The sequence below is a fragment of the Mya arenaria genome, chromosome 16 (assembly GCF_026914265.1).
Source record: "Mya arenaria isolate MELC-2E11 chromosome 16, ASM2691426v1".
Classification (NCBI taxonomy): Eukaryota; Metazoa; Mollusca; class Bivalvia; order Myida; family Myidae; genus Mya; species Mya arenaria.
The window spans coordinates 8,303,720-8,318,485 of record NC_069137.1 but is presented as its reverse complement, the minus strand read 5'-3'; the positions used below and the strand labels follow the sequence as shown (position 1 = coordinate 8,318,485).

The window sequence follows — 14,766 nt, the reverse complement described above, 5'->3', positions numbered from 1 at the left end:
AACAGCTCGTTCATTTCTTTTGAAAGTTCTTCAGCAGCTTTTGTATTAATACTGCAAAGGAAAATTAAAATCTGAGACAAACTAATTCCGCTTTCTCTTCTGTTATTTTTGTATGTGTGTTTGATATGCGAACAACACTTTGCAATGTCTTTTGATATACACAGCGCCGCTAGGTACTCTTGAACAGTTTTGTGCAAGAAGTAATATTGCGGGGAATCACCTGGAACATTGGTGCAGGATAGGATGCCAGATTCAAGAGATGCAGTTTTTTGACTCTCAAAGGTCATATTCTCCTCCTCATCTATTTCAAATACAATTGTTTGATTTTTATCTTCAGCAAATATCTTTGCAAATGCTATTTTGCTCAGGGTGGGTATAATTTCCTTGTATTTGGATATAGTAGATGAGTTTCTCTTGTCGCACGATTCAGAGCATCGTTCCTTTAGCAACGTTTCATATAGATCAGAAAGTTTCATATCTGTCAAAAGCCTTCCCTTGTATGAAAGCCAAACAATGTGAGCTAACACGATGGGGCATTCACTGAAATGCCATAAATTATTTTCTTGTATTTCCTTAATGCAAAGTTCGTGATTCAGTAGTGTTCTCGTGCCTTCTGGATTCTGGGACGTCCCTGTGCTGGGTAAATCATTTAAACGAGATATTATGTTCTCGACGAGCTTTTCTGGGTTCGAAACTCCTTTCACAATCACGTGTTTGCCAATCTTTGAGACGCCTATTTTCAGCTCAGCCAGTTTGTATGGCCTTGTGGTGATGAGTAAGGTGCATTTTTCCCAACTTGTTTTAACATGGGGAATTCTTTCATCCAAATGGCATCCTTCAGGGTGCTGCCATTCGTCCAGACCATCAAGGACAAGCAGACAGGTGTTGGATGTCAAGATTTCTCCAAGCAATTCTTCTCCCCTTGTTTTGTCGATGCCGATCCTCTTTTTGATGATTTTCAATATCATTTTCTTTATGCAACATTCTTTCTTTGCCTCGCGGAGAATTATGTAAAACACAAATTCAAATTGACTTGATATTTCGTTCCCTTTAGTGTGTGTCCGAGTATAGATTGTCCGTCCTTCTCGTTTAGTTTCACACCAATCATGAACGATCTTCTTACATAGGGAAGACTTTCCTGACCCGGGCTCGCCTTCAACAAATACTGTTTTAGCCAATGTACCCTCCTTGATTTGAAAAATGTCATTCAATTCAGCTATATTGTCCCCTTTTTCTTTGCCATTTTCTTTTAGAGTAAGCTTAGGACATTCATATATTTTCTCAAGTGCCTCATCGATGTCAAGCCGAATGGACAATGTGCTTGCAGTGTTGTCGTATAGTTTAAATAGCTCCTTTTTCAAATCTGGAAATAATATTATTTACTATACCGCAGTCATCCTATCTAAATATCAAATGGTATATACAAAGATACAAAGGAATAAATGCCATATACGAAAACAATTTGACTTTTTTGTTTCAAAAATTGACATTTATTATTTAAACATTGTTATATAAGCATACTCTGTGTACTATAGTATTCATACTTTTGTTCTTAATAGTTTGCACCAATGGCTCAGCAAGTTATATTAAGCACGGATATTTGCGCAAAATGAATATTTTCTTTTCCTATAGGGCCAAATGTCTGATTTGAAGTCAGTTAAAATTTGTTTTGTAAACGTCTGGAACAAATACTAATATGAACTGCGACAAACAGGAATGAATCTTATATTTATGTTTGAATTATTAGTTTATTTTGGTATCATATCAAATGTCACATCACAAACTTGGGACCAAAGTTGAATTGTCAATAGCAAGACACTAAAGTGAAAAAAGTATTCTTAAAAAATATTTACAAAAAGCCCCATGACCTTAACTTCGCATCACAAAATATGAACCACAGTTGTCAGTAGCAAAACACTATGACGTCATATAGTTTTCATAACCGAAGTTTCCTACAGACCAATGATTTGAAATATGCATCAAAATAGGGAACAACATTTATATTATAGTTGCAATGTACTACAATGTCAGATAGTTTTCATAGCCCACATTTCCTACAAACCAATGCCCTTCTTTACATTTCTCAAACGGGAAACCTTATTCCTATTGTCAATAGCAATACACTATGATGCAAATAATTTTCTTAAGTTATAGTCACTATATGACACATTTTGCTTGTCGCGATTCAAGATAATAGTCAATTCATAGGAATGAGCAACGTCATAGCTAATAATCCTTGACCCTTTCCTAGCCATGTCGCAATATCAATTTAGTATAAATACTCAAAAATATGTTTACTTTGCAATGGGCTGATGTCTAATGATTCTCCAAACGCTTTCAGCCATCCAGGGTCAACCATTCTAAACGTAAGAATGTGGTCATGATCTCCATCTGTGTTTGAAAGTTGTGACGGTTCTATCGACGAATTGTAAGGGTGGTTGTTGAAATACTTGTGAATGTCATAATCTCTTATTAAAGGTGTATTTTTGCAACACTTACATTCCCATGGATTTGTCAATACTTTGACAATGTCATTTACAAACTGGCTACCTGTTGGTCCACAGATAGCTTTTTGTTTGCTTGTTACGGCATTAAACTGTAATACCGCTTTTTTGCCCAGATTAAGCATCTTTGGATGACAGCAATCTAGAAATACAATTACTTTCGTCACATGTTTAAGACAATTGAATTTCTGTTCAAGCTCACTGTCTTTCAGCTTATGGGCGTCTAATTGAAATCCTTCATCCCCATGATGACCCGAATAAACTAATACGATGGTGGTGATCTCTGGAGTATCAATCTTGCTGAACGCTTTCTCCAATTGTTCACCGTACGTTGTAGTAGATTTCTTCACTGTGACTACATTGTCCCTGGAAAAGAAATATGTGCGTCAAAGGATTCAAAATTTGGATTATATATGAAGTTAATTTTGAATAAAATACTGAATTATGCAAGAAGTAACTCAATCGTATCACTATTCCCGGTTGCGACCACTCTTAACGTGTCTTTACTAACTACAGTTATTCTTTCCGGCACGTGAATCACCTTACCTTCACGTCACAGAATAAACAAGAGATGTTTGTTAAACATTATGCTCCCCCCCCCCCCCCCCTGAGCGCCATATTGTCAGAAGTATATGGTCAATTTAATAAAATATGCATGGACCGAAATAACAGCTGATTTGTCACTGACATTGGATGCTGTTGAGGCAGTTTTAAGATTATGACCATTCGACGAGTGAGGATAGAGTGTGTTATGACCATGACCTTTGACTCTATGACCCCAAAATCCATAGGAGTCATCAGCTGGTCACCAAAAATCTAAATGTCAAGTTTGAGGGCCATTGGTGCAGGCATTGACAAGTTATCACACAAACAAGTGTTTTTCATTCAATGTCACTGTTACCTTGACCTTTGACCAAAATGACCCATAAAATCATACGGGATCATCTACAGGTCAGACAAAACTCCAAGTCAGGATCGAGGGCCATGTGTGCAGGCATTGTCGAGTTATTACTCGAAACATTTTCGTATTTAAGGTCATTGTGAACTTTATCTTTGTCCCAATGACTCTTAAAATCAATAAGAGTCATTTTCTGGTCAGGCCCAACTTCTATGTCAAGTTTGATGATCATAGGTTCAGTCATTGTTGAGATATCACTGGCAGAAGATTTGTTAACCTTTTTGCGATAAAGGTTACTGTGACCTTGCACAACCTTCATGTCAAGTTTGATGACCATCAAAGGAATTGTCGAGTTTGCTTTCAAGATCACTGTGACCTTGACCTTTGACCCCTAAAATCAAAAGGGGTCATCTACTGGTCAGTCCCAACCTCCAAGTCAAGTTTGAGGGCCATGGGTGCAGGCATTTTTGAGTTATCACACGGACAACCTTTTACCTTTCAAGGTCACTGCGACCTTGACCTTTGGCCCGATGACCCCCCAAAATGATAGGGTCATCTACTGGTCAGGCCCAACCTCCAAATCAAGTTTAAGTGCCATGGGTGCAGGCATTTTTGAGTTATCACACGGACAACCTTTTACCATTCAAGGTCACTGTGACCTTGACCTCTGGCTCGATAACCCCCAAAAACAATAAGTGTCATCTACTGGTCAGGCCCAACATCGAAATCAAGTTTGAGGACGATTGTTGCAGGCATTTTCGAGTTATCACTTGAAAAACCTTTTAACCATTTAAGGTCACTGTGACCATGACCTTTGACCCGATGACCCCCAATAACAATAGGGGTCATCTATTGATCAGGCCCAACCTCCATGCCAAGTATGAGGGCTATGGGTGCAGGCATTGTCGAGTTATCACTCGGACATCATTTACCCATTCAAGGTCACTGTGACCTTGACCTTTGATCCGATTATCTCCTAATACAGTATGCCTCATCTACTGTACAGACCTAACTTCCATATTAAGTTTGATGACTATAGGTCTAGGCATTGTTGTGTTATCACTCGGACAAGCTTTAAAATTATTTCACCATTAAAGGTCAGTGTGACCTTGACCTTTTACCCGATGAGCCATAAAATCAATTGAAGTCATCTACTGGTCAGGCCCAACCTTCATGTCAAGTTTGATGACCATATGTCCAGGAATTGTTGAGGTATCAGTCAGACAAGCTTTGGTCTACCGACGGACCGACCGGCCGACATACCGACCGACATTTGCAAAGCAATATACCCCTCTTCTTCGAAAGGGGGCATTATTAATGTTTGACGTGATATTTTGCTACATTGTCCTTGGACAATTAAAAGAAAGTAACAGTTGAAGAAGACATTTTCATGTAAAACAGTGACGTGGATTAATACACTCTTGAAACAAGCAAGCGATACCGAGTACACGCCATACCTATACTTCTAACTTGAATACCGTTCGATGAAATAAACGTTGTATATTGAAAAGAATGAAACATACTTTACACCCATCAAAATTGCTTTTGTAATAACTCTGTCTTTCAGCTTTTCTATATCGTCTTCAAAACGTTTTGTTATGTCCTCCTTCTTATCTGTGCCCGCTATACAAATGGCACCCCAGCGATCACCTAAAATATCCATAAAAATCCTTAGTGCTATGCAATATTAAGGCAATGACAATATCATCAACACAACGGGAGGCTAACAATCAACGTTCAACGAATTTATACTTAATTGTCTAGAACATTTAAATTTTGGTCAAAGCTTAACAAACTGGATCAAATTCTTCTATAATGATATCAATGGTATTATTATAAAAAAAAAATGGTTTTCTCTCTGCAAAATTTCAAATTGGGCGCGGCGTCAGACAAGGCTGCCACCTATCTATCTTCTATATTTATTGAACTACTATCTAATACAATACAGAAAAATAAACTTATTAAAGGGATACAACTTTATCAAAATGAAAACAAACAATCTCTTTTTGCTGACGATGCTACATATATTAATGATGGATCTAAAACATCTTCGAAACTTTGAAAAAAAACAATAGATAACTTTGGAAAAATATCTGGCCTAAAATTAATTTAACAAAATCTACAATCTTAAGAGTCGGGAGTTTAAAATCATCATGTATTGCATACTTAGATGGTTATCAATTTCAAAACGACAGTCAGGAAGCCGAAACACTTGGAATCGTTTTTAACAAGAGCAATAGCAATGTGATTCAAAATAATCTCGTTCCAAAGTTTCATAAATTGTCTCAAAAGTTGGCATTAGCGCTTCCAAAACTTATCTATCTCATGACAGTTTTACCTTCACCACCTAAATACATCCTTGATGACATTAACACGTCTATTTTTAAGTTCATTTGAAATAATAAACCCGACAAGATAAAAAGGGAAGTACTTATGAACGATTTTAAAGATGGTGGCCTTAGTGTTCCAAATATTGGTATGTTAAATAAATTGATCAAAGCGTCACGAGTGAAGTGACTACTTGATAAAACAAATAGGCATCAATACAAAACTTTTTATAATGACGCTTTACATAAATTTGGAAGTAGGTTGGTTTTCGAAAGTAATCTCGTCAAAGATACAAAAAACATCATTGCACAGAAATATATTTTTTTAGCTGAAGTACTCTTATCATGGTTGAAATAAGCACATCTATTAAAATCAATAGTTCAAGTAAAACAATACTATGGAATAACTCCGACATAAATGTAAAGGAACAAAGTGTATACTACCACAAATGGTATGAATAAGTAAGATAAAACATAAATTGAAAAAGGAATCAGTCGTTAATCATAACATAGACTTACTTGTTCAAATGGTTGAAAATACTAAAACCGAATAAAATTCTGTATCCATTACAAATGAAAACCCTTAAAGCAAACCATGTAAAAGAAGATAAATGGAATCAAATTTTAGGAACAGATTTTGAGACAAATATGTGGAATAAAATATTTACATTGCCATTAACATGCACCATTGATTCAACAATAAGAACCTTCCAGTACAAATTCATTTATAGACTAATACCAACAAACAGATACCTATATCAATGCAAGCTCACAAACTCCAGCTTGCCAATTCTGTTCAGAATATATAGACACAATGGAACATTTTTTTGGGAATATAGATTTGTTCAAAACTTGTGGAACAATCTTAATAACCTATTCTTGTCAATAAATATCCCATTTAGTCTAAATATTAAAACCATAAGTTTTGGAATTTTTTTTCAAAAATCAAATATTAGTCGTCTCATTCATTTCTTGATTGTGCTATCAAATATTTTATATACTTTATGAAGCTTAGAGATATTACTCCAAATTTTACGGTTTTCAAACACAACATAGGTTTGCGATACAAAATCGAACATAAAATTGCATTAATGAATGACAAACTAATAGTCCACGAGCAAAATGTCATGTATTAAAATAAAAATTACTTTTAAGCAACACCCTCTAATATAGGCATTGTTTTTATTTCTACTTTTTTCGTAGTTTATAAATTTACGTACTTACGTTATTTACTTGTTAATATTTATGTTTTCTAGTTAAAAATTGATTTCTGCTTTTTGTGTCTTTTCTTTCTTTTTTATCATTTTGTTTAACAATATAAAAATGTCTATTTTTTTCTGTATCGACACCATTCTCACTTCTTAAATAAACATTACATGATGAACACCATATGTTATACATTACGTATGTATGTGATCAGTTGTGTTTTGTAATGTGGAATATTTAATAATAAAAAAAACAATCAACGTTAGATGCAGCGGAAAGGTCATCACTATCCAAGGGGGGTCTACTTTATAGTTATCAAGCCAAAGCAAATGCCATCAAAGCTTAGGGGGAGGCTACTATACAGTGATCAAAACAAAGCAAATGTCATCAACACGTGAGGGAGACCACTATACACTGGTGAAGCAAAGGCCAATAGCATCAACATGTAAGAGGAGGCTACTGTACAGTAATCACGACAATGCCAACGTCACAAACACGTAATCGGAAACTGCTATACAGTGATCAAGGCAATGTTCAAATACCTCACACGTAATAGTGGTTATTATACAGTGATTAAGGCAATGTAAATGCTACCAAGACGTAAAGGGAGGCTACAATACAGTGATCAAGGCAATGCCAATGCTACCAGGACGTAAAGGGAGGCTACAATACAGTGATCAAGGCAATGTCAATGCTACCAGGACGTAAAGGGAGGCAACAATACAGTGATCAAGGGAATGTCAATGCTACCAGGACGTAAAGGGAGGTTACAATAAAGTGATCAAGGCAATGTCAATGCTACCAGGACGTAAAGGGAGGCTACAATACAGTGATCAAGGCAATGTCAATGATACCAGGACGTAAAGGGAGGCTACAATACAGTGATCAAGGCAATATCAATGATACCAGGACGTAAAGGGAGGCTACAATACAGTGTTCAAGGCAATGTCAATGCTACCAGGACGTAAAGGGAGGCTACAATACAGTGATCAAGGCAATGTCAATGATACCAGGACGTAAAGGGAGGCAACAATACAGTGATCAAAGCAAAGCTACCAGGACGTAAAGAGAGGCTATAATACAGTGATCAATGCAATGTCAATGCTACCAGGACGTAAAGGGAGGCTACAATACAGTGATCAAGGCAATGTCAATGATACCAGGACGTAAAGGGAGGCTATAATACAGTGATCAAGGCAATGCCAATGATACCAGGACGTAAAGGGAGGCTACAATACAGTGATCAAAGCAAAGCTACCAGGACGTAAAGAGAGGCAACAATACAGTGATCAAGGCAATGCCAATGATACCAGGACGTAAAGGGGGCTACAATACAGTGGTCAAGGCAATGTCAATGATACCAGGACGTAAAGGGAGGCTATAATACAGTGATCAAGGCAATGTCAATGATACCAGGACGTAAAGAGAGGCTACAATACAGTGATCAAGGCAACGTCAATGCTATCAGGATATAAAGGGAGGCTACAATACAGTGATCAAGGAAAGGCCAATGCTACCAGGACGTAAAGGGAGGCAACAATACAGTGATCAAATCAATGTCAATGCTACTAGGACGTAAAGGGAGGCTACAATACAGTGATCAAGGCAATGCCAACGTCACAAACACGTAATCGGAAACTGCTATACAGTGATCAAGGCAATGTTCAAATACCTCACACGTAATAGTGGTTATTATACAGTGATTAAGGCAATGTAAATGCTACCAAGACGTAAAGGGAGGCTACAATACAGTGATCAAGGCAATGCCAATGCTACCAGGACGTAAAGGGAGGCTACAATACAGTGATCAAGGGAATGTCAATGCTACCAGGACGTAAAGGGAGGCAACAATACAGTGATCAAGGGAATGTCAATGCTACCAGGACGTAAAGGGAGGTTACAATAAAGTGATCAAGGCAATGTCAATGCTACCAGGACGTAAAGGGAGGCTACAATACAGTGATCAAGGCAATGTCAATGATACCAGGACGTAAAGGGAGGCTACAATACAGTGATCAAGGCAATATCAATGATACCAGGACGTAAAGGGAGGCTACAATACAGTGATCAAGGCAATGTCAATGCTACCAGGACGTAAAGGGAGGCTACAATACAGTGATAAAGGCAATGTCAATGATACCAGGACGTAAAGGGAGGCAACAATACAGTGATCAAAGCAAAGCTACCAGGACGTTAAGAGAGGCTATAATACAGTGATCAAGGCAATGTCAATGCTACGCGGACGTAAAGGGAGGCTACAATACAGTGATCAAGGCAATGTCAATGATTTTAGGACGTAAAGGGAGGCTATAATACAGTGATCAAGGCAATGCCAATGATACCAGGACGTAAAGGGAGGCTACAATACAGTGATCAAAGCAAAGCTACCAGGACGTAAAGAGAGGCAACAATACAGTGATCAAGGCAATGCCAATGATACCAGGACGTAAAGGGGGCTACAATACAGTGGTCATGGCAATGTCAATGATACCAGGACGTAAAGGGAAGCTATAATACAGTGATCAAGGCAATGTCAATGATACCAGGACGTAAAGAGAGGCTACAATACAGTGATCAAGGCAACGTCAATGCTATCAGGATATAAAGGGAGGCTACAATACAGTGATCAAGGAAAGGCCAATGCTACCAGGACGTAAAGGGAGGTAACAATACAGTGATCAAATCAATGTCAATGCTACTAGGACGTAAAGGGAGGCTACAATACAGTGATCAAGGCAATGTCAATGCTACCAGGACGTAAAGAGAGGCTACAATAAAGTGATCAAAGCAATGTCAATGCTACCAGGACGTAAAGGGAGGCTACAATACAATGATTAAAGCAAAGCTACCAGGACGTAAAGGGAGGCTACAATACAGTGATCAAAGCAAAGCTACCAGGACGTAAAGGAGGCTACAATACAGTGATCAAAGAAATGTCAATGCTACCAGGACGTAAAGGGAGGCTACAATACAGTGATCAAAGCAAAGCTACCAGGACGTAAAGGAAGGCTACAATACAATACAGTGATCAATGCATTGTCAATGCTACCAGGACGTAAAGGGAGGCTACAATACAGTGATCAAAGCAAAGCTACCAGGACGTAAAGGGAGGCTACAATACAGTGCTCAAGGCAATGCCAATGTAACAAACACGTCAGCGGAATTTACTCTACAGTTTCAAAGTGTATGTAGTGCACACGTAAGGTATTGATACTATACAGTGATCATTGCACATCAAATGTTACTATGATGTGAGTGGTAGCTACAATACATTGATGAAACCAATATCAACATGTAAGGAACTACTTCAGGGTGATCGTTGCAAAGTCAATTTTATCAGGATACTTGTTCAGTTAGCATCTCCTTTAAAAGTATACGTTAGGAATGACTTTAAGAACCAGGTAAAACTTTTACAAAATACATGCTTTACCTGTTTTAACGATTGCTTAACAAACTTTTGGTTGGTTTCATCTGTGAAGCTTGATGTGATACTATCATCAGATCGATAGTCAGCAATTATGGTCTGGTTTTCAGAAGTGATGATCAGGCTTTACAGTTTAATGGGTATGAAATACATGTTTATGCTCTCTGAAAATTGCTCACCGACTGGGGACCGTATTTTGTCTTCATCACACGAGTGGCACTTGACTGGATTGTATCGCCAGTTCCACAAACAACCAACGCATATCTGTATTTTGCAAACACAGAATCGATCATGTGTTAGCTTGTCGAAAGTCTTCTCTGAAATAAATATTATAAAAAGGTGTATGAGTTTCTTTATTCGTTTTCCCTCTTACATGTGATATACATTTGCATCATTCAATAAAGAAAATATGTTGTCATAAAATGTGTACGTTTCTATTTACTACCATGTATAATACGTTCCTTTTTTGTTTACTGGTTATTGACCGACCATGTAAAGTACGTTACTTAATGTTTCTATTCGTATTAACGCACCGTTTATACAACGTTACTTTCTTTTTTCTTTTCTTGATATCAACTAACCATGAAAAACACGTAATTTAATTTTAATTTGCTGATGAATTATCAAAAACCGTGCAAAAAGCGTTACTTTTTTGTTTAGTAACTATTGATCATCCATATCAAATACGTTACTATCTTTTCTTGGTTTGCTCGTTATCCATGTACAATACGCAAGAATTATCCCTCATTTCGGTACGCGGTATTAAGGAGTTTTGTTAATGTAGTACTCATAATTGTTTTAGGTTGTATACGGTACGCAGAACCTCACCAGTTTTTTTTTATGCGCAGACTTTCAACAACAATTAATTTTACTTCACACGCAGTATCTCGGGAAATCAATAAAGGTGTAATTGAGACTCATTTGGGATTGGAATATACTCTTTCTGTTCCATTCAGCTTTATTAATTACCTCCTTTTAAACTATTTTTCTTAGAATAGTCAATTAATCTAAATATTGGTCGGTTTTACAAAATAAAAACAACTCTTTTAAAGGCTGGTCACAAGTCACCAAATGCATGGAAAATGTGCCGTAATTTAGAATGTAACACTTAATCATGAAAAGAAAAGATAGCTATACCATACCGGGCTTATTTAGGCAGCAAATCTCACACTTTTCCTTCTTTTTTCCATCGTCTTGCGATGGGGTCCACCAGTTGATATCCTCTCCTCTAAGACCCGACTGGAAATGTATTTTAACTATATAAACGTACCTTAGATGCATCTGTTGATGACATTTAATATTTGCTGAGTGATAACATTGCTGTTGAAAAGACATGCTGTCAGTGCTTTACAATCAAGGACTTTGGATAATTATATGCAAATTATCGAAAAGACGCGGCAATTTGAAATTGATTACTTTCTTCCAAACCAGATACAAGATAGCGTGTTTAAAATTATCAAATGACTAAACCTTAATGTTTTTTTTCGTTACATGTTGTTAACACTGAGTAAGTTTTATAAATGTTTACTACCTATTACAGAGTTGAACTATGGACATGAAACATGCATGCGTTAAAATTACTAGCGCACCCCTCTTAACAAGTAGGTCGTACTACTGGATCAAGCTTTCTCTATAACCAAGCCACCGGTTCGAACCTAATATGAATAAGATGAATATCAAAGCGTCATTTGCATTTGTACAATATTCTTACCTCCAATTCTTTTTTTATGTCTGTCATCGTAACAGCCTGAAAAAGTCAGATAAAAACGTTCCAAATTTGTGGAACCTTGTAAATTATACATATACTCCTTCGGGACGATGTCATTTACAATTAACAAAAACTTTGTTAGGATTTACAAAGATTAAATTTTATAAATACTTTAACGAGAAACAATCTAGAAAACAATTACCAAAATTGAAACAAGAGCTGTCACAGAGACAGCACGCTCGCCCATTCAGCCGCTTTTCAGTGTAAGGATTGAAAAGTTTTGGCGAAACAAACATGGAACACTGTTTGATTAGATTTCAATGCAATACATGATGTGCTGAGATATTAACATAAATGTGGTTACATGCAAAAATTTAACCAGAATTTAGAAGTGTAATAATAAAGGGCCATTATTTGCAAAATACAGTGAACAAACTTGGTTATTCAATTAGGTTGGGTGGTTAAATACCATTGTATAAAGTGTCAATGCAATACATTAAGTAGTTGCTGAGATATTATCCTATGTGTTCTTACATGCAAGACCTAAACAAGATTTTTTAAGTCGCATAATAAAGGGGCAAAAATTATATAATATGAAAGATAGAGTTATCTTACATGATTAAATAAGAAGGTTAAATGGTTGGGAGCCCGTGTGTAAAGTTTCAATGCAATACACGATGTATTCGCTGAGGTATTGACTTGAAAGTGGTCACATGCCAAACCTTAAATATAATTTCTAAGTCGAATAAAAAAGGGCAATTATTTTGCATCAAATGCAAACTAAAGTTATCTAACTTGATTGATTTAGTAGGTTGGATGGTTGAGTACCAGTGTATAAGGCCTCAATGCAATTCCTCAAGTAGTTGCTAAGATATTAACCTATGGCTCTTTACACGCAAAACCTTAACCAGAAAATTCAACAAAGAAATGCTGGACTCTAAGAGAAAAATGAATTTATCCCACATTAAATATGAATCTCAAACAATAGTTAAAGGCCAGAAAAACATTAAAATTTGTTGCATAAACCCAAGATCCTTGAAAAACAAAACGATATCTTTTAGTGACTTGATACTCTCGAATGATCTAGATATCATTGCTGTGACTGAGACATTGTTAGGCACCTCAATCGATAAAGCATGTCTAAGTGAATTATTACCGGATGGGTATAAAATCAAGCATGTGCCACGCCCTGGTAGTGGGCGAGGTGGTGGGGTGGCCCTGATCTATAAATCGGTGATCGGTGTTAAAATAGTCTCTTCAACCAGTGATAATATATTTTCAACATTTGAACATATTGAGTGTAATGTAAGTATCAACAACTATACATTGCTCATGGCCGTTATGTACAGACCTCCTCCATCAAAGAAGAATGGCTTGAATGCACGCGATTTTCTGGATACCGAATGGCCAGATTTCTTATCAAAATTTGCCACAATTGACAACAATGTCATTATCACCGGCGATCTGAATTTTCATTTGGACAATCTTTCTGATCGCGACACCATCAAATTTAACAGTGTGCTTCAATCCTGTGGCATGTATCAACATGTGAAAGGGCCAACCCACGTCCAAGGTCATACCTTAGACGTGGTCATCACCAGAGACATGGAAAACATAATATCTGCAGTTGTAGTGACCGATCCTGGATTATCAGATAGCTCTGGCAAAATAGCTAAGGATCATTTCGCAGTAATGTTCAATGCGCTTGCAGCGAAGCCCCCTCCGGTTAAGAAAACTGTAACATACAGGAAACTTCGGTCGATTGACGTTGATTCATTCAAAGCTGATATTCTATCATCCGATCTTTTGAAATTTTCTCAGAGTACGTCAGATGAAGACACTCTTGTCTCGTCATACAATAGTGAACTTTCTGCTTTAATAGACAATCACGCGCCATTGTGTTTAAAAACCATCACATTGAGACCATCTTGTCCCTGGTACACGGAGGCAGCTTCACGGTGCCAAACATGTGAAGCGTAAGCTAGAACGTAAATGGCAGATTTCAAGACTCAACGTTGACCATTTAATGTATAGGAACCAATGCGCAATCGTTAACAAAATGTTGAAAAAGGCAAGAATTGATTATTACTCAGAGAAAGTAAAATCAAGTGAACGGGAACCAAAAAAGTTTGTTCAAATTAACGAAACATTTATTGAATGGCCCAAGCGAAGTTGCACTTCCACCAGGTAAGAAACCAGAAGTTTTAGCACAGGAGTTCAGCGATTTCTTTATAGATAAAATAGAAACAATCAGAACGAACATTTCATCTCAGCATCAGAGTGAATCAGTACCAGAAGATCGACCCACAGAAGTACGTGATATTGCGCGAATGGATAATTTCATTCCAGCAACAGAGGAGGAGGTGAAAAAGCTTGTTCAACAAGTCAGCTAACTAAGTCTTGTGAACTAGACCCTCTTCCTACATGGCTCTTGAAATCGTGTATAAACGAACTTCTACCAATTTTGCTGAAAATTGTTAACAGCTCGCTTCAAAGTTCAATCGTGCCTAAATCATTTAAAGCATCACGAATAAGGCCATTGTTAAAAAAGCCTAGTCTTGACAAAAACATACTCAAGAATTACAGACCAGTATCAAATTTGCCATATCTCTCAAAAATCCTCGAAAAAGTGGTAAACAGAAGAATTGAGGAACATTTGACAAACAATCAATTACATGAAACAAACCAGTCAGGAAATT

The 14,766-nt window shown here is 37.0% G+C and overlaps 1 protein-coding gene across 1 annotated transcript in view; it reads right to left on the bottom strand.

Moving 5' to 3' along the window:
• LOC128222414 (uncharacterized) overlaps positions 1-14,766 on the bottom strand; it is a 42,709-nt gene that overhangs the window by 153 nt on the left and 27,790 nt on the right. Inside the window, exons 8-13 of the mRNA XM_052931397.1 lie at positions 12,071-12,106; positions 11,502-11,598; positions 10,539-10,676; positions 4,926-5,052; positions 2,299-2,870; positions 221-1,363 (exon numbers count right to left, since the gene is read on the bottom strand). Of these exons, the coding sequence (XP_052787357.1) occupies positions 221-1,363; positions 2,299-2,870; positions 4,926-5,052; positions 10,539-10,676; positions 11,502-11,598; positions 12,071-12,106 (2,113 nt within the window). The remainder of the gene's footprint in view (positions 1-220; positions 1,364-2,298; positions 2,871-4,925; positions 5,053-10,538; positions 10,677-11,501; positions 11,599-12,070; positions 12,107-14,766) is intronic.